General features: G+C 40.4%; 1 protein-coding gene across 1 annotated transcript; it reads right to left on the reverse strand.

Annotated features, from left to right (window-relative positions):
- Window positions 1-1,136: 1,136 nt before the first annotated feature.
- On the reverse strand, window positions 1,137-20,470 carry LOC131242869 (mitochondrial intermembrane space import and assembly protein 40 homolog). The gene is made up of 4 exons (XM_058241805.1): window positions 20,121-20,470; window positions 2,577-2,608; window positions 2,342-2,467; window positions 1,137-1,560 (listed from the first exon to the last, which is right to left on the reverse strand). The coding sequence occupies exons 1-4, from the start codon at window positions 20,218-20,220 to the stop codon at window positions 1,387-1,389; spliced, it is 432 nt and encodes a 143-aa protein (XP_058097788.1). The 5' UTR covers window positions 20,221-20,470; the 3' UTR covers window positions 1,137-1,386.
- Between the last annotated feature and the right edge of the window lie 521 nt (window positions 20,471-20,991).

The raw sequence follows: 20,991 nt of genomic DNA on the forward strand, positions 1-20,991 counted from the left end.
AATACAAGCGACACCTAGAAATTACATACTAGAAAATATTGGTGATTACATTAGCGATATCGGTACGTTGGCGATACTTAACGATACATTGCTAATACCTAGAATTTCTATCCTACCAACATTATCGGTATTGCTACCGGTGTTATCGGTATCGCTGAGCTGGAGATAAAGATAATATAGAAGATATTTCGAACACTAGTCTCAACCAAGTCGAGCTCGCCAGCAAGTTTTGTGGTGACTAAACTCAAAATCTCGTCAAGTCGACTTGGTTGAGTTTTGGGTCGAGTCACTGAGTTTTAGAACTATGCTCAGCCCTAATCCCCCATGTCCGGTAGTGCATAAGATCCATGGCCCACGAGTGTATAATGTGCATTTGCCTTTTGTTTGTAAGAGTGGGCCCATGGTTGTTGATTCAAACAGTTGATCTGACCAGCCCCACCATTGATGGACAAGCAAAACACAGCATGTCCAGTTCCACAGGAAAGAAGGCTAAAGATTGGATGGTTAGAACCTTCCAATTTGGAAATTTTGAAATGGAACATTCATGGTGGGGCCCAAAAATCAACAATCTGGATCACCTCACAATGGGCTCCACTTGTACCAACTTAATGACCGTCGAGCATATCAGCATAATCAGACTGCTGTATAATTCGTTGCCTCGATTACCAGAAGGCATGGAGATACTAAGGTATTTTAGACTGTAAATTACCTAAGAAATCTGGATCATCAGGTAGGCCCATCAGATGGCAAAGTCCATCCGCCATCAGGACCATCAGCAATTACTGGCTATTGGCTGTTTTAAGCATCAAAGCACAAAGAATGCTAGGTGCACTATCTCGAGTGTGGTTTCACTCGCTTTACGCCTGCAGCCCACAAGATGACCCCACATTGCAGATACCATGTCTCAAAAACCAGCCTGATCTGATCACGAGGGCCAAATTAATGCAAAATAAATGAATGGTACAGTTAAATTGACCTACTTCCAAACTCTGGGTTATGTACACGTGGCCCACTTGACAATCAGATCAGCCTATATAGTGGGGATCTCATGATGGGTAGCTCTGATCTTACATGTATTCATCTTTGTCACCACATGTGAGGTGACTGCACTTAGCATGTCTGTTAAAGCATGCATCTCTCAAACAGCTCAAGGTGTTACATTCATTGAATTCTAATTTCAGGAGATCCTCTAACAGCACAATTGCAAGGCATTGATTCTTGAACTATCAGGTTAGTTATTAGAAGATGTAAATGCCAGAGTAATGTGGCTTCAAGCTGAAACCCAAATAATCGGAATCATGAGAAGGGCTTGATGGGACTAAAATGGAAAAGAAAAGCATACCACTTGTCGCATAGTACCAAGTGCGGTAATATTAATGTAGACTTTCATAGCTTAGTTTTGGATTCTTTTGACCATGATGGAGGTAAGATTTTGAATTCCTGGACAACTTCTTCCTCTTTCTTGCTCTCCTCTCCATCTAAAACATCCTTAGAAAATGCATCCGGGTTTACCTTGATGCAATTTTGCAAAGCCACGAAAGGATTCACGCAGTCCGAGCCCTGCAAAATCAGAATGTATCTATTAGGATATGAAAGGAAAAGCACATATATCCTTCCTCAAAGGGGTAACATACCATGCTTGCCTATAGTTTGTAGAGTATACTTCACTCCTCGGTTAAGCAGATCCATGTTTATTATCTGATCCAACACGTTGATAAGATAGGCCTTGCCATGGATGGCCTTAAAATAATAATAATAATAACCCCCCAGATTGGAAGATGCTCGCTATTGAATATTCAGCCTTTCTTCTGTATTTTCATTCTTAACCATCTATTTTCTGGCCACCAATTGCAGCGTTAGGGTTTTCCCATCTGGCAGTCCACAATGGGCTCAAAACATCAACAGTTTGGATCACTTAAACATGGGCCCCACTTGTAAAACCAAAAACCAAGCCCACAATACAGATTATCAGCCAGAGCATTGCATAGTACTTGTTTAGGCTGCCATGCAGGCATCTATCCCCAATGGGGATTGGCAATTGATGATCAAAATGAACAAAGAATTCAAAGATCAGCAACATAGATTTCATTGATTTGAAATGCAATAAGCAGACATCCCGGTTGTGAATGAAGTACGAGAAAAATCAATCGAAACATTTTCAATTAAAGAACATGATGTAAGAAGCACGGCCTCTATGATCTCACTTGTTTCAAGTTGAGTTCATAAGAATCATTTTAACCATTGCTACCTTTTTCTCCATCAAAAATAGGGGCATTCATAAGAAACGGACAAAAAGGCTGAAGTGCTCTGAATTACCCTTTTGGGTACTGCTCATGGTTACCTTTTCTTCAGCAGTGCTCTTGAGGAAACAGAGGAACGCCTCAGAAAACTGAGTTCCACAAGGGCCACTCCGCAAGTTAGCCACACAAGGGCATTCCAGTGCTTTCTGTGCTCTCACATCCAGAGACTGGGGGAAAAAGGTCATGTAGGAATAAATAATTTAATAACAATGATGAGAAGCAAAAACCAAAACAATAGCAATAACAGATTCAAGCCAACTGTTAAAAGGAACTAACCTCATCCTGATTGCCACCAAAAGCTACAGCTTCTGTAAAAAGCAACGGATAATAAGACCATGCTAAATAGTAAATACCTCTAAGCACACATACATTCCATTCAACAAAAGAGAAGATGGTAAAGCATCAAAATTGTAACACGCAATACAATTTAATGAAAATATTATTTTTCATGCTAATTAGCATTAGGGCTTTCAATGGACTGTGCCCCGCCTGGCCCAACCAGCTCAATAGGCTTAGACCAACCCAGGCACAGCACCCTCACACCCTAATTAGCAAATAACTAATTCATACTCAGATGCCTAGATTTGCATCCCTAAGAAGCCCGTTAACCAATGTCTGACAATCAGATCAGATTCAAACATCATTGGCTGCAAATCACAAAATCAGAGTATAAGTTTTTTTAAGTTTTTAGAGAAATGATAGAGATGATAATATAATTAAAGAAAAATGCTCTGGTGCTCTCAAAGTAATATAATTTATATAGCTCCTAGTTGCATCGGTTCACTTGGAAATCCAATCAGTAGATCTGAACTGTCCATTGAGTTCAGAACTCATTTCAAGGGACACCATGCAAAAATCAAATTGATTGGACGATCCAACCCATCCTTGATTTGGTCTACACCTATCCATTTTCAAAGCCATGGATGGGATGGTTACAATTGTCTAGCAAAATTGATTCTTTAGAATCATAAGCAATTCATGACAGGCCCTAACAAACAGATGGATCAAATTCTTGACTGAAACTATTTTTGTGTAAATTATTTTGACCGTCATATTAAAGACCATTGATCAAATGGTTCATATTTGTTCAGATCAGCAGCATTTTTTTTTTCTTTTAAGGATGATGATAATTTATTAGAAAAGCGCCGGAAAGGCGACAAAGAATACAAAGTCACGACAACCACCCTACCCACCAAATTACATAGGCAAAAAAATAATAATAATAATCTCCCTATTATTACAGCAGCCCCACTCCCAAATAAAACCCCGAGCCCTCCCTATGACCCACTCATAGTTGTAGCTAACATTACGAAAATACCTCCCATTTCTCTCCTTCCATATCACCCAAAGACCTGCCAGCCAGCAAAGCTGCCACAAGGCCTTCTTTTCCTTCCCTACTTCCGCACCATGCCAAGCCATAAGCAAGTCACCAATAGAACTCAGCATGACCAAAGAGACATTGAAACTGAAGAAGGCACCATTCCACACCTTGGTAGCAAATGGGCAATGGAGGAAAACATGATTGACCGAATTCCAAATTAACACCATATAACAAGCATGCATTGGGTAAAATCATCCCCCTTTTTTTAAGATTATCCACAGTTAAAACCCTCTCTCCCAACAAACCAACAAAAAGCTGCGATCTTTGGCGGAGCGGCATAGGAACATACATGCTTAGTATTCTTGAACATGCCATCCGCTCCTATCCTGGTGAACATAGAGTAGAGAGACCTAACTGGGAAGCTCCCTGACTTCTCCCTTTGCCACACCATTCGGTCCCTTTCCCTTCTAACCGGATGATAAAAATGAATGAGATAAGAAGCGAAGCCAATTCAACCACCTCTGCATCCGAAAGGAACAGGCAACAAGGAGGAGACCACACCAGAGATATACCGCCTATCGAGGTACATGGCGCAACGAGGATATTGCAGGTTGGAGACAAGCAAGCAATTTTTGGAAACTAGATTAGCAATGAAGTATCCCAACCCACACAAATTCCCAGAATCGAATCCTCCCCCTAAGACTAAAGCCAATCATCCCATCATCAAAGCCTGACTTCATAGAAAGAATTCCCTTCCAAATCACCGAAGCTCTATACAAGGAAGACTTCTTAGTACTCCAGCTACCAACACCGCAACCATATTTAGAAGCAACATGGCCCTCCATAAAGCATCTTCTTCCGATCCAAACCTCAACCTACACAACCATTTACCCAATAACGCCCTATTCATCACCTCCAAATCCTTAATGCCAGCCCCACCCTTGTCATAATGATTACACACTTCTTTCCAACTTAATAAGTGGAACTTGGAATCTCCTTCCGCACCTTGCCACAGGAAATTGCACCACAGTCTATCCAATTTTGCTAGCACCGACTTTGGACATGAGAGAGAGAGAGAGAGAGAGAGAGTAGATTAGCAAATTTTAAATGACCGCTTTAATTAGAATTATACAACCCCCAAGGGATAGATACCAGCATTTCCTTCTCGCTAATTCCCTTTTAAACCTTTCCACAATTACATCCCAAAGATGCTTCGCCCGTTTACCAATGCACAACGGCAACCCAAGATAAGATGAAGGAAAAGATCCCAGCTCACACCCAAAAAACACTAGTTATCTTTAAGAGCTCCTCCCTGTGCAAATGAACACCCAGCACAACACTTTTAGCAATATTGACCTTCAACCTAGAGACAACTTCAAAGCATCAAATAATAATTCTCAAATTGCCCACCATCACCTCTTTGGCCTCACAAAATAGAAGCGTGTCATCCGCAAACTGAAGATGAGAGATCGGGGGGCTCACTCTACCCACACAAAAGCCACAAAAGAGATCATTTTGTTGCCCCCATTCTAGCATTCTTCCAAGATCTTCAGCTGCCACCACAAAGATCGGCATGATGTTGTACATGGTAGCCCATGAAATGTGAGCTAAACCTAATGAACAGTCTAGATTAATAGATTGGACTGTCTACGTGTTCCAATGCAACTAGGTGCACTATAACTCATAGTGCTTTGAAAGCACTGGAGCATTTCTCATAATTAAAATATGTAAAACAGTCCATGGCCAAATTAACCATAATCTACAAGTTTGCGTAAAATGCCATGGGTTTATGATTATTACATGGGAAGTGTACATTATAATGAACTGCTTAGAATATCCAAGCATCAGCAATCATAACAGAGTCAGTTTTAGCAATCAACTGTAATTAGCTTTCCTTTCTCTAATCATGGGATATAACTAGCTTGAAACCATCAAGAAACACGAAGTCTGTTCCATTCCATTTTTTGCGAATGTTACAATCAAAGCATGATTTTTGTTGAAACTTAAGGATCATTTTGTAGGGAATTCAACCCAAGCCGTGGGATTTCAATCATAAACCAAATGATTAAAGCAATTTCCATAGCTATAAATAGCACCAGCAGATAAATAATTTTAAAAAAAAAAAAAAAAAAAACTGTTGTTGCTCTCTCTACACAGCATATATGTTTAGTGGAATATCAAAAGCTCAATCATACAAATGGCATACAGCTGTTCCACATAAGTCACTTTCGGCATACAGATGACATACAGACAGTCATTTTATTCCATTTACTGTAATATATAGAGAATATGCCTTGGTTCTAAAAATAGATTTATCATAAAATCAGAAGACACCTGGATACATTTGAATTGTAAGTATGCAAGTAAACTTATCCAAGTTGTTTGTAAAAAAAGTGCGTGCGTGCATGTCTCTGTGTGTGTGTGTGTGTGTGTGTGTGTGTGTGTGTGTGTCAGCAATTGAATCAAACTGAAAATAAAGGAGAAAAACAACAACAAATTCATCAAAGATAATGGTTAGTAAAATGTAAAATGAAACCAATAGATACAGGAAACTAAGAGATCAGCCAATCAGCCAAAATCAAGAAGTCCACATCACTTGATACCATTTTTAACACCCAATGCGATTTCCAAGATGAACTAGAGAAGGTATGTAGAACAATCACATCATAAAGAACTATAAAGGTAAGTGTTAGGAAGTTACTAGCAATTACATTCCCTTGTCCTTCGATCTGTAAGATAAGGGCCAGTTTGTATAAGAAATTTTTGTTGCAAATCAAATCAGAATCTATATGATTACAATTCTCCTCCTTTTGGATTCCAAGCAATACGATGGATATGAGGAAAAGGGAAACTAACACATTTCCTACATGGTGGAAAAGGAAATTGTAATAATTACAAAATTGATTTCTTTAATCATGGAATTCTCTTATTCAAAATGGCCCTAAAAGTAAAACTAACTTCATTACAATAGAAGATCCCAAAAAAAATGGTCTTCCATTACTGAGTTGATACACATTTCAGGTACCCTTCTTTTTCTTTTTCTTGATGACTCGCAGGTAAAGATTACATAGAAAATCAAAGGGAATAAAAGTTCCATCAAGGCACTGGATAAGAGTCCCCCAATACATAAAGATAATCTACGTACTCCTTCCTTTGCAAGAGAATCCACAATACAATTAGCCTTTCTGGGCACCTGAATAAAGCTAATATTCAAGTCATGAATCTAAAGCATTAATGCAAGTAATACAAAAGATAGCTTCCACAGGGCATCACAACTTCCCAAAGCCCATGCAATCGACAAGGAATCCCCTTCAACAATTAGCAAATCACCTAGACAACTTAAGAAAATAGCCACCCTAGCTTTAATGGCCAATAGCTCTGCTACAGGTGGCAATGGTCTGGGTTTGGGCTGACCCTACCAAGCTAGGCACAGCCCAGCCTGACAGTATAAGGCCCAAGGCCTGATCCTGGCCTGAGTCAAGCATGGGCCTAGTATAGTAGGCACAAGCCCAAGCCTGAAATTTTTATGGTTGGGCCCAAGCCCGGGCACACAACATGAACCTTAGGTTTAGGCATGATTTTACATTCTTTCCACGTAATTGAGTTTTTTATGGAAAAGATTTTTATATATTTATATTTCACCTAATGGACAAAGTGGATGTCACATAAACAACACGATGGGCCCATAGAGCTTTGGGTACAGGCTATATGCGCTTAACATGCAGGCTACTCGCATCAACATTTTAAAATGACAAAACCGGTCCCATGGAGCTCCTCGAAAATACCTAAATGCCCTTACCTTTGTTTCAAATCCCTTTCCATGTCCATTGATTTGTGCAAAAAACTGCATCGCACTCTCACAACATATATCGTAGAAACAAATCAAGCCACACTAGGCTACGATAATCCAAGCCCAAGCTCGGGCCAAAATTGATCAACCCTTTCATGCCAAGCCCAAGCCCAGCCCAGCCCACGAGCGTAACTAACAGGTCCAAACCCAACCCAACCCAAAGCCGAGATGGGAAGGCCGCACGGCCCATTATCACCCTTAGCTAGACACTATTTGAGTTACAATCCTCGCTGGCCCAAAAAAGTGAATTTGATTTCTCCCTTCTCTCTTAACTCTTAAGACACCCTATGCCCAAAGCCCCTAGATTTCCCAAGGAACTGCCATCCACACTGAGCTTCCAATAACTGGAACAAGGATGCTTTTAAATAACTGTAGTAAACTCTTCTTATATGCTTCCCCGCTGTGCTAAGGAGCACTTAATGTTGGCTGCAAGATTTGCCCCAAGTAGATGACTTATCATTAAAGATTCTTTTACTTCTTTCCTTCCATGTATATACTGATATGATTTGACAACAAACATTCTCTATAGGACTTTTCCAAGAATCTTGAATAGCCCATAGTTCCAACCATCCACAAGCTTGTCCACCAAACCCAACGGGGGCTATTCGATCTGGAACATGCGGAAGAAACTAGACCAAATTTGCCAGACCAACATAATAGATGATGAAAAGATGGTGTGCAGATTTTGATTCCTTCTTGCACATAATGCATCTGTCAGGCATCTATTGGCAGAAGCCCAACTATGCTTCTAGAGGTTGCCGACCATGAGAATCTTATTTGCTACTTGCACCAACAAAAAACTTCAACCCAAGGATGAGCACCAAATTCCAACGCCTCCACCAACAGAGGTCTCATGGACCCAGTTGCACATAGCTCCTTGAATAAGTTTTTTGATGAAATTTTATCTTTTAAGGCAAGATGCCCAAATCCTCTCATCCTCATCGAGGGAATAAGAGGGTGATGCATAGAAAATCAAGCAGCTTAACCACCATAACAAATTTGTGATCCCATAGATTTCTGAGAAATTGGATTTACCATTCAATCTTGTCACTTGGTAGCTCATATGAATCCATAACCAGAGTGTTTCACAAGGCTAATGAGAATGACAAAGAAAAATTGCATGTTTTCAACCAATGCATCTTCCCAAAATAATACTCTTTCACCATTTCCAACTTTCCCCTTCTTATCTCCTTTAGGGTCCAACCCTTCTCCATGTCCCCATATTTGGAGGCAACAACTCTCGTCCAAAGTGCTTCTTGTTCTTTGGTAAATCATTGCCTCCACTTTGCTAATACAGCCCAGTTTTTCTTAATGTGACTGATGTCAATGCCTCCAGTTGGTGTACAAGTCACCTCTGAATATTAATAATAGTAAGATGGTAGATTGAGAGAGTTGATTTTATAAGTGTAGTTCATCCTCCAAGGAACATACACAAGCACTTCCATGTAAGGGCGGCAACGCCTGGCCAGCATGCCCACATGGCTTTGAGCTAGGCTCAGATATGTTAGTTAACCCCATGGGCTAGGCCCAAGTCAAGCTAGGTTTGGATTTGGCCGGCTTGGGATTAGATTATTCAAGTCTAGCCCAATATTTCTCCTACATATACCACGAGAGGTGAGGGAAAATTTTTCCACATCAAAGGATATGACAAGGGATTTTAAACAAAGGTAACGAAATTTGGGTAATTTTGAGATGCTCATTATGAGCATTTTCGTCATTTTAAAATGTTGATCTAAGTAGCATGGACATTAATTGCATATGTCCACACCTGCATGCACACAACATATACAACACCAAGCTCTATGGGGCCCACCATGTTCATGTGACATCCACTTTGTCCATCAAGTGAGGCCCCTCTTTCTAACTGTACATATGAAAATCTTTTCGATAAAAAACTCAAGTGGGCCAAACATGGGGAAAGAATGTAAAATCATGCGTAAAACTAAGTTCACGTGGTGTGTCCGAGTCAGCTGCTCAACCTAGGCCCAACCGTAAACGCTTAAAGAATGACACAGCACACGTGAAAGAATAAAAGAAGAGGAACAGATTTTTACACAAACCACACTTCCAAAGAAGTTGATTTTTTAGGTTTTTGTCTCTTTCTCTATAATAGAAATATTTTCCCCTAAACTCACACTTTTCTATTCCAATCTATCATTCAACTCCCCCAAGTACATTGTTGATACCCTTTGGTGCTCTGGTAGATTGGATATGGAATGCTTTCACGTGATTTGCGAGCCGTGATAGCATTTTGTTGATTGACTGCCTGCATTGAAGGAATATGGCTTAAGTGAATGGGTATGTGTTTGCAAGACACCAAAACTGCTTGTCTACTTATCCAAAGCTCGTTTGTGTCTGTTACTTGGGGCTGGTGCTTTCAACGGTTCAATGTGGCTTACTCAATGCTGAGTTCTATTCAACATTCAAGCTTGGAAACAGCACCACCCTCACAGGAAGCAAAAATCATCTGGGATCTATGATTCATGTCTACCTCATGGGCATATGGAAGAAAAGGAACAACCACATGTTCAATACGATTACTGGATTATGCATCCATCTCTATTGTCACTGCTAGACTTAAACACCTCATCTGTTCCTGGACCGAGGCTTTGGGTTTCTTTCCTTCTCGTAGCTCTGGGGCTAATCCCCTTCATTGGCTGGATCTTTTGTATAATGCCTTAGCTTTGTAACGGACTTTTCTTTTTCAATAAAGCGTTTTTACTGGTCAAAAAATATCATCATCATCAACTAAGCCTTACCCAATTAATTGGGGTCATCTACATGAATCTTGTTCTGCCATTCCGCTTACAGGTCAAAAAAATACAAAAGATAAAGAGCCAAAAATATCTATCTGGAGTTTACTAATTTTATATCTAAATTATATTCTAAAGATTAACATCTAAATTTCAAATCCAAAATGAGAAAAACAACTACAAAAAATATTCTAAATCTTAAATAACTTGTCTAGAAAACCACAATATCATGTGCAGGGGGCTGTTAATATCCGGCCCCACAATCAAAGGGGGCCCATTCTGGACAATTGATTGATCCAGCCAGGCCATCCAATTGGACTGTAGACCACACAAAACAATTAGACAATTGACTCTGGTCCAGATATATCATCCAGCCTTTGATCACTAATATAGGGAGTCGAATCTGTCTGATCTTTATATAAGACCATTTGATGGACCTTATCTAGGCCTAATGTCCAATCTGATGGCTTGATCATTAATCAACCAGCTCATGTAGTTATCTCGGGCCCACCTGATAGTGATGGATGGCCCAGATGCATCAGAAAATCCTAGAAAGATGGGATACTTTTTATTCTAATGTCAATTGTCAGATCCTTTTGAAAATCAATTTGAGGCAGAGAAGGCAGAATTATGAATGCAGTTTCCCTTTGTATGCACTGCTGCTAGTGCACAATGGCATGGCTGGACATCAATTCTAATAAAAAATAAGATCTTCATGATATTTGGGTGCATACAAATGATAGCTAAAACAATCTCACTAACACTTCCTAAAAAAACAAAAAAAAACAAGAAGAATAAGAAGAAGATTGCACGAAGAGAACCAAAAGTGTATGTTGTTTGCAGATGACATAGTTTTAATTGACAAGACAAGGGAGGGGCATAAACATAATGCTAGGTTTATGGAGGGATGCTTTAGAATCTAAAGGATTTAAAATTAGTCGGACTAAAGTAGAGTATATGGAGTGCAATTTTAGTGACAATGGGAGTGAAAATGAGGAATTAGTTAAGATTGTTGACCAAGAAGTTCCCCAAAATGACCACTTCCAATACCTGGGGTCAATAATTCATAAGAATAGAGAAATTGTGTTACGATCAAGGTATTCCATAACGGTAATGGTGGCCATAACGGCCACCACTGTTACCTTTACGATATGGGTCGTAATGGCTGTTACGGCCCCTGTAACGGCCACTACGATCTCTTTTTTTTATTTTTATTAAATAATAATAATAATAATAATAATAATATTTTTAAAAAAAAAAAACCAAAAAACTTAGATCTATTCCGTAACGTTGAAAAAAAATTTCCAAAAACCCATATTTGCCTTTTAACAAATCATTACGGGGCTATTACGGCCTATACAGGGGGGTGTAAATAGCCCGTTAATGGCGGTTACAAGTCATTTTTTCCATTACGGCCATTACGACCCCATAACGTATAACGGTTGCCATTGTTACCTTTACGTAACGGCCTTTACAGCACACCATGATTGCGATGCCCAATGCCACGTGTCAGTTCTCTTAGATTTGCTTAGTTATTAATAATGATCTCTACGTACTATATGGAGAGATTCCTTAGAGTCCAAGCTATGTTAGGAGAGTTGTTGGATGAGAGTCCTATATAAATCTATATTGCCTTAGATAGAGTCCAAGGCTCCAAGCTATGTTAGGAGAATTGTTGGATAATATTCATATATAGATCGGTATTGCCTTAGAATCCAAAGCTATGAGAGTTATTAGAAAATAGTCCTATACAGATTTGTATTTGCTTGGTCGGAAAGCAAGAAGGATAATCACTTTTCTTTTACTTCGTATGTAGTTGGATAGTTAGATGGTAGATGAAATATCTTCTAGCCAGGCTCTATCGTTTTGGTATCGGATCCTCTTCATCCTGTGGCCATGTCTTCTACTAAAGGATACAACATCCTGTTAACAATGAGGTTGATCATATTCGAAATGATTTTGCCTCTACCAGCAACAATGTTACCAATTTACATGCCTAAGTCATTGAGCTAACTAAAGTTATTTTGAAGATCCAAGAGACCTTGGCCACACGGCTACAAGTGCCACCACCTGCTCTTGATCGAGGCCCTCCCCATCGTCCATATCTCGAGAATCATCCCCCATTATCTCCTGCTCAATTTTCGGATTTTCAAGGGCGTCCAATCCAACTTGATTTTCCTGCTTTTGATGGCGCGGAACTTGCAGAGTGGATTTTCCGTGCTCAATAGTTTCAACGTCTTAATGGCATACTTGAGGATCACTTGGTCGATGTGGCTTCGGTTTGTTTGACAGGTGAGGCCATACCTTGGTATCAATGCTTAAGCAAGACTATTGGCCATCCTAATTAGGGTGCTTTCACTCAAGCCTTGTGTAGTTAGAGCTGGGCGCGAACCAACTCGACTCGCCTAACTCGACTCGTTCGGACCCGACTCAAACCGAACCGAATGGGTGAGTCGGTTCGAACCGAGTAGGCTTCGCCCAATCTGAACTCAAACCGAGTCGAGTTCGAGTTGCACAGTAACTCGACCCAACTCAATTCATCAAACTCGACCCAATTTGAAACCCGACTCAACTCGGGCTGTCGGGTGTATATATATATAACATAATTCCTAATCCTCTCTACCCTACCCGCCGCACTCCCTGATCCGAAAAACCCAACCCATTCCCGTCCGACACCAATCGGCCATCTCGTCCTGTCCGGCAAGCGGCAACAAGCCTCTGGCCTTCCTCCTCCTCCTCCTCCTCCTCTCTCCTCTCCTCTCCCGTCCGGCAGGCAGCAACCAGCAGGCCATCAGGTGTGTGTCTGATTTTTTTTCAAGATTTTTTTTTTTAATGTTACGAGGATGGACCACACACAGGAAATGGTGGAGATGGAAGGAAGCGGCTTGCGTACTGAGTAACTCAGTACGCTTAGTAGTCCACCATGATTTATGTATTTTATCCCCTCCGTCCATCATCTTTTTCGAATGGCTGGCCAGCCAGCCCGATGACCTGATCCGAATCGGTGTCAACTCGATCCAACTCGGTATTTCTGACCGGGTTGGACTCAATTCAGATCAGCCCGGCCCAACCCAGACCCGAACTCGGATCAAGTCAGGCATGCTGGACTCGGTACCGAGTCAGATCGAGTTCGGGTCAGGCATTTTTCAAAACCGGATCGAGTTGGGTTAGACCTAACTCGGTCCGACTCGACTCGATGCCCACCTCTATGTGTAGTCGCTTCAGCAGTCCTAAAGATGAGGAACTAGAAGGATCATTAGCTAAGCTCTGACAAACAACAACAGTATAGGAATATCAGGCCAAGTTCGAACACCTGGCTAATAGATCCCGAATTTTACCTAAAGCCTTCTTTATTCGTTGTTTTATTTTCGGACTTAACGAGGATAACAGACATGGCGTCAAGCTCCTCAATCCAATCTCACTTCATCATGCATATACCATGGTCAGGCACCAAAAGGAGGCTATTGCTTCATTCGTTGCTTCAGTTAACTGACAATCACCAGTCCAGGCATAACCACTACCTCCTCCACTGTCCACTAATCACACCCCACTTGTGTCATCATCCAAGCTCCCCCTTCCAACACCGCAATTGGTTTCTAAGCCTCTTAATATACCCCCTGGTGTCCACCAATTGAGCCTGGCTTAACAATAGGAATGTAGGGAGAAGGGATTGTGTTTCAACTACAATGAATAGTTCAATGTTGCTACTAGAGGCCGGTGACAATTCAAAATCTAAGCCTAGCTTGGAGGACCATGATGTTCTCATGATGGAAATTTCTCTGAACGCTCTTATTACTCAAAAATCTAACACAATGCAGCTTTCCAGACATATTAAGAAATGGTTAGTGACAATACTGGTTGACTTGGGCGCTACCCATAATTTCTTACATCCGACCATAGCCAAGCAATGAACATTTCTGGTAAGCCTTGTTAATCCCATTAAGGTTACTATCGCAAACGGTAGTGTCGTGCACAATCCAAGACATTGTCACAATATCACCTTATCCGTACAAGGCGACAGATTCACCGACAGCTTTTTCCTCTTACCCATTTGCAATTATGATGCAGTTCTAAGGGTTGAATGCCTCAAGTCAATCAGAACCATTAATTGTAATTTCAAGGATCTAATGAAGCAATTTCATTTGAGAAAGGAATCAATCCAATTGACTGGCATCACTTCCATTTTCGACACTATCAAGGATTCAAGCGAATTTCATCAGCTTTTCTCTCAGTAATACCAATGCATTTTTGTGTACCTGTTACAATCTAAAGCTAACCTCGATACCCCTATGCATCCATCTATTGTTTCCTTACTCCGACAATTCGATGATATATTTGTTGAACCACAAGGCCTTCTGCCATCCAAAAGCTATGATCATCACATTCCACTTCTCTCAGGCAACGCACCTATAAATGTTAGACCATATTGCTATCCTTATTCCAAAATAAAAAATAAAAAATTGAGCAGCACATGAAATGCGTGATTCAAGTATTATCTAGCCTATTACCAGTCCACTTTGTCTCATGTTTTACTTGTTAAGAAAAAAGAGGAATCCCGACGCACGTGTGTAGATTACCGCACCCTTAACGGGATTACGATCAAGGATTGTTATCCTATTCCAGTTATTGATAAACTACTGGACGAACTACATGAGGCCGCTATTTTTTCGAAACTTGATTTGCGCTTAGGTTACGATCAAATGAGGTTGGCTAAGACTGACATACCTAAGAAGGCATTCTGAACACACAAGGACCACTATGAGTTCCTCGTTATGCCCTTTGGCTTGTCGAATGCCTCGGCAACTTTTTAGAGCCTTATGAATGAAATATTTAGGCCCTTTCTGCGGCGCTTCGTTCTGATATTCTTTGATGATATACTTATTTATAGCACCAATTTTACAAATCATCTAGATCACCTCACGTTCGTTTTTCAACTCCTTCGCTCCAATCAACTTTTGTTATGCGCGGCAAATGCATGTTCACCCAGACATCGATCCAGTATCTTAGCAATGGTATTTCCAATGAAGGTGTTCAAGTTGACCCCTCAAAGATCAAAAGAATGCAGCCCATCTATTTTAAAGCACTTTGGGGTTTTTTGGGCCTAACCAGATACCATTACAAATTCGTTAGGGACTATGGAAAATTTGCAGCACCATAACAAATATGCTTCAAAAGGATTCATTTCATTGGTCACTTGAGGTTGAGACTTCTTTTGAAACTCTCAAACAAGCACTTACCACCACTCTTATCTTGGCTTTACCGGATTTCTCACAAGAATTCGTTCTTGAGTGTTATGCCTCGAGATCTAGCATCAAGGCAATCCTCGTGCAAAATGGTCGTCCTCTAGCTTACCTCAACAAAGCATTATCAGGTCGCCACCTCACCTTATCCGTTTATGACAAAAAGATGCAACTATCATATTTGCCATTTTCGAACTGGAGGTCGTACCTGTTGGGGTATCATTTCAAATCCTTACAGATCATCGGACCCTTAAATATTTTATAGAGCAACGATTAACAACCTTAAAGCAGCCAACGTGGCTTACCAAATTGATTGTGTAGACTGCGAGACAATCTATTGTCCCAACAAGGAAAATATTGCAGTTGACGCTCTCTCTCATCAACGTGAATATGCTGAATTTTACATGGTGTTGCAACCTATATTCTCAACTCTTTCAAATATTGTGGCCAATTATTCACAAAACTCGGATCTTTGCACCATCTATGATAAATTACGTCTTAACCCTATCGTCATCCCTCACTATTCCTTAGATAACGACGTTTTATGCTATAAGGGTCAAATTGTTGTTCCTGTTAATTTCGATTGGTGTGGTAGGATTTTTCACGAATTACATGCTTCCTCAATAGCGGGTCACTCCGGGTTCTTGCCGACTTACAAATGGATATCGACCAATTTTTATTGGAAAGTTATTAAACAAACTATTCGAAAACATGTTGTCGCATGTGGCACCAATTAGCGTATAAAATATGAGACCATCGCCCCTCCCGACTTGTTGCAGCCGTTATTGTTCCTTCGGAGGTGTGGGCTAATCTATCAATAGACTTCATCAATGGGCTTCCCCCTTCCGAGCATAAAACATATAGTTGTGGTGGATCGTTTCAGTAAATATGCTCATTTCTCAACACACGCTCACCCGTACACTGCTATGGTTATAAGTACTTTTGTTCATGACGTGGCAAAGTTGCATAGAATGTCACGGTCCATCTTCAGTGATAGAGACCCCATCTTTATTAGTCAATTCTGGGACACATTTTTGCTTAACAAGGCACTCAATGGTGCCGCAATACAGCCTACCATCCTCAGTCAGATGGGCAGACCAAAGTGGTTAATGTTAGTGCACTTATTTGTCCACCTTATTTGTCAATCACGTGATTCCGTGTGTCATGTAGTCGGTTGAGCCCTTGGAAGCTAAAGACCAAAGACACAAGAAGACATGGAACATCAAGGAGCAAAGAATAGGTAAATGAGTTGTCTTGATGACCCTATCCCTTGACCCGAAACAACCCTTAGCCTCTAGATGATCCTAACTGATGCAGGTTGATCTGGGCCAGGGTTAAGCCCATTAAATCCAAGCCCAATAGTTGGCCCATCAATAAGGAGGCCCAAGCCTCCTATTTAGGTAGTTAGCTAGCGAAATCAATCAGCTAGCTAAGAATAATCCAGTAGTCAAACGTTTTTAATGCATTCTTATCTCTTTAATCTCTTTTCTATATTTATAATAAGTCATTAATTGTTAATGACATTATGTTTTCCCTTGTATTTGCATATCAAAAGCCTATATAAGGGTCTGAGACGAGTAGTATGGAGACATCTTGAAATTGAAACAAATCTCTAGAGTTGTTCTCTTCTATTTGTTTGTGTTCTTATGCTTAAAATTGAAGGTGCTTATGTTTGGGCGGATCCTTCCCAACAGCCGATTGCGCCAGCTGTAAAGGTTTGAGGTGAACCTATTGAAAAACCTCCGATAATGAATACTGGTATACTCAAGGAGAATGTGTCCACCGGAAGTTAAGTGGGGAAACTGAACCACTATACATACTTGTATTTGGAATTGTCATTTGAGCACATTTCTAATTATGCTTATGTGATTGATTAGTTGAATGGTAGAAATTGAATAGTTAGCACATCCCACACACATGTACGCTATCAATTATAGACTAGTTACTTGAATTGAAATATCATATGTAGTCTATATGATTGGACCCACTATTGGCTTGGAAGCCTTAGTGTTAAATTACCTTACTTAGTTTAATTTGGTATACTAGTTTAAGTAGACAATTGTGCTTTGAATTGGCATAATTTTCAAGTGGTCATAGCCATTCATTCCTTAATTCCGCCAAGCTTCTACACACAGAACTCGTGTGGCCCGCCACCTCACGCAATTTCAGTTAATAGATCCTTTTAACAATACCTTTGATGTTTTGCCAGTCATCACCCACATAATTGGGTTTAATAGCTTCCTTGGGCGGGGTACCGGTACAACACCACCTTCCACAGCTCCATTAAAAAGTTACCCTTTCAAGCAGTATATGGACGCCCTCCTCCACGCATTGAAAATTATGCGTCGGGCTCCTCGAGTGTGCATGTTGTAGACTCTGCCTTGTGTGATCATGACCATACCCTACGGGTACTCAAAGACAATACCCTACGGGTACTCAAAGACAATCTACAGTTAGCTCAAAATCCGATGAAGATATATACAGATACCAGTGCACGGAGAGTAGTTTTTATATTGGCGATTGGATATTTCTACATCTCCAACACTATCAACAACACTCTATGGGAGTTTGTGGGCCACATAAATTATCTCCCTGGTTCTATGGCCCCTTTCTAGTCGTGGCATGTGTAGGATCAATCACTTATAAACTTGCATTACCGTTACAGTTTAAGATTCATCCAGTGTTTCATGTGTCGGTCCTCGAAAATTAATTGGTGGCTAATGTTCCTTCTCTAACTACACTCCCTCCAATTTCTAATCTTAATGCTACTAAATGGACCCCATGTAAGATACTTGATCGAGGAATTTTCAAGCATAAGAATCAAGCCATTACCAAGGTCCTTGTGCAATGGGAAGGTTTACCAGAAGAAGATACCACGTGGGAAATGTACAGCGACTTTGTTGCTCATTTTCCAGCCTTTGTACCTTGAGGACAAGTTGTCATTTAGAGGGGGGGGGGGGGGGATGATGCCCGCAACATGTCAATTCTCTTAGATTTTGTTAGTTAATAATAATCTCCATGTACTATATGGAAAGATTCCTTAAATAGAGTCCAAGATATGTTAGGAGAGTTGTTGGATAAGAGTGCTACATAAATCTGCATTTGGTGTGTTGTTGTGATGCCCAATGCCACGTGTCTATTTTCTTAGATTTTCTTAGATTTTCTTAGTTGTTAATAATAATCTCCACGTATTATGTGGAAAGATTCCTTAAATAGAGTCCAAGCTATGTTAAGAGAGTTGTTGGATAAGAGTCCTATATAAACTTGCATTTAGTGTGTTGTTATGATGCCCAATGCCATGTGTCAATTCTCTTAGATTTTCTTAGTTGTGAGCAATGATCTCCACGTACTATGTGGAAAGATTCCTTAGATAGAGTCCAAGTTATGTTAGGAGAGTTATTGGGTAAGAGTCTTATATAAATCTATATTGCCTTAAATAAAGTCCAAGCTATGTTAGTAGAGTTGTTAAATAAGAGTCTTATATAGATTTGTATTGACTTAGAGTCCAAGCCATGAGAGTAAGAGAAGAGTCCTATATAGATTTATATTTGCTTGGTTGGAAAGCAAGAAGGATAATCACTTTTCTTTTATTGTGCACATAGTTGAATAGTTAGATAGTAGATAAAAATATCTTCTATACAGGATCTATCAGATTGAGCAGGATATTGCCCATAGAATTTGACCAGGGTGGAAGAAATGGAAATGTGCATTTGGAGTTTTATGTAATTGTTGTGTACCACTCAAATTGAAAGGGTATTTTTATAGGATAACTATAAGACCAGCCATGCTTTCTGGAACGAAATGTTAGTCAATTAAGGAACAATAAGTTCATAGGATGAGTGTAGCTAAAATGAGGATGTTGAGATTGACAAGTGGCAAGACGAGGAAGGACAAAATTAGAAATGCATGCATTCGAGGAAACTTACGAATAGCAACCACCACACCGTTATGTAATAACATGAGGGAAAGTAGACTTAGATGGTATGGTCATGTGCATCAGAGACCAAGAACCGCGTCGGTTAGAGTCAATGAGTTGGTACGAGTTGAAGACTCTAAACCGGAAAGGGGAAGGCCCAAAAGGATGCAGATGGAGGTAGTAAGAAAAGACAAGATGACCAATGCTCTAACAGAAGTTATGGCCCTTGATAGAGCAGAATGGCAGAACATGATTCATGTAGCCAACCCTAATCAATTGGGATGACACTTAGATGGTGGTGGTGAAAGTTCGAGCACACTATTTTAATCCTGGCCCAAACGAGTCAACTCATCTGATTTTCAAATCAACAAGAAGCCAAGAACTCCATTCGTTTCTGAAGTATATAACCTAGATACTATAATTTGCTAATAGATGCAATGAATTGTATGTGTTTGCACAAACGGACGTTTTAAATGCTTGTTACCAATGTACAAAAACCAAACTACATCACTGACCACTAAACTGTAATGGTGCCGTAATTAAATTTCAGTCTGTAAATTATTTAAAAAATTAATGAAATAAGTTCCTAACTCTGAGATTCAAAAATGAAACCTCGGTTAGAATCTCTCCGAGATCAAATGATTTGACGACCGGATCGTATGCATATAGCAAAAATAGATAGGAGAAGCAGTTCAGCTTAGATGGTTTCTTTGAAGAGATAGATTGAAAGAGAGAGAGACCTGCAATTAGATCTTCCATGGAAGAAGGCTGAGAGTCTACGTCTGCAGATTTCCGTATGATTTGATTTTCCCTGGAAGAATCGCTCTGAGCTTGTCCCATCGAGATCGATATATAGGAAAAGAAGGTGAAAAGAAAGAGAAGAAGCAGTTTGGACCCGAAAATCAGAGGATTCGGTTTTCACGAGGTATATGAGAGAGAGATGAGCGGTTTAGAGCAGCGGAATTCACTCTCAAATGCTCTCTAGTCTCTACTTTCTCGGGGGCAGCAGTCAATGGTCAGATACAGCATTTTAGCCGCCGAGAAAACGTGTTGGCGGGGAAGAACTGTATCCGGTCAACCGACGGGCGATTGGAACAGAACCGAATCGCGATTCACAGGACGGTATTGGGTCAGTATGGATTAGTCCTTGGCCCAGCAAAATCAAAATATTTTCAGGAGCTGGAACCATTACCCTAATATTAGGGGTGTCAATGGATTGGGTGCACCTAATTGGTACTCGAGCCCCAGCCCAACATGGGTCAGGCATGGTGTGGCTAAACAAGTGTGAGTTTAGGCATGGGTGTGAGTATTCTTTTGGAGCTCAGTAAATAAATGGGCCCGTGCAGTATAAGTATAAAACACTCGCTTCTGAATCAAAGAACTCCCGGTATATCTATTTATCCTATAGCAGAACCGGAGGGAGTAACAAGAATCCATGCCGGTGTTATTGATTTTGGATTCAGGGAGCACTATACATAGATAGAAGCGCCTAAATTGATAGTCGCTTTTCAGCTGTTTCGGTAAGTTTAGCAATGTTCTTGAAAAAGTGGGGTACGGAAGAAGTGTAACAGTGCTGAGGCAGCTCAAGCTGTGAATTTGGCCTCTCTGCTG

Source organism: Magnolia sinica, chromosome 4, assembly GCF_029962835.1.
Source record: "Magnolia sinica isolate HGM2019 chromosome 4, MsV1, whole genome shotgun sequence".
Taxonomy (NCBI): Eukaryota; Viridiplantae; Streptophyta; class Magnoliopsida; order Magnoliales; family Magnoliaceae; genus Magnolia; species Magnolia sinica.

Excerpts from the sequence above, each read along its gene's own strand:
- LOC131242869 (XM_058241805.1), bottom strand. The coding sequence starts at position 20,220 with ATGGGACAAGCTCAGAGCGATTCTTCCAGGGAAAATCAAATCATACGG. Across the intron at positions 2,468-2,576 it reads TTGGTGGCAATCAGGATGAG|TCTCTGGATGTGAGAGCACA; the intron begins GTTAGTTCCTTT and ends TTTTTCCCCCAG. Across the intron at positions 1,561-2,341 it reads AGAGCACTGCTGAAGAAAAG|GGCTCGGACTGCGTGAATCC; the intron begins GTAACCATGAGC and ends CTGATTTTGCAG.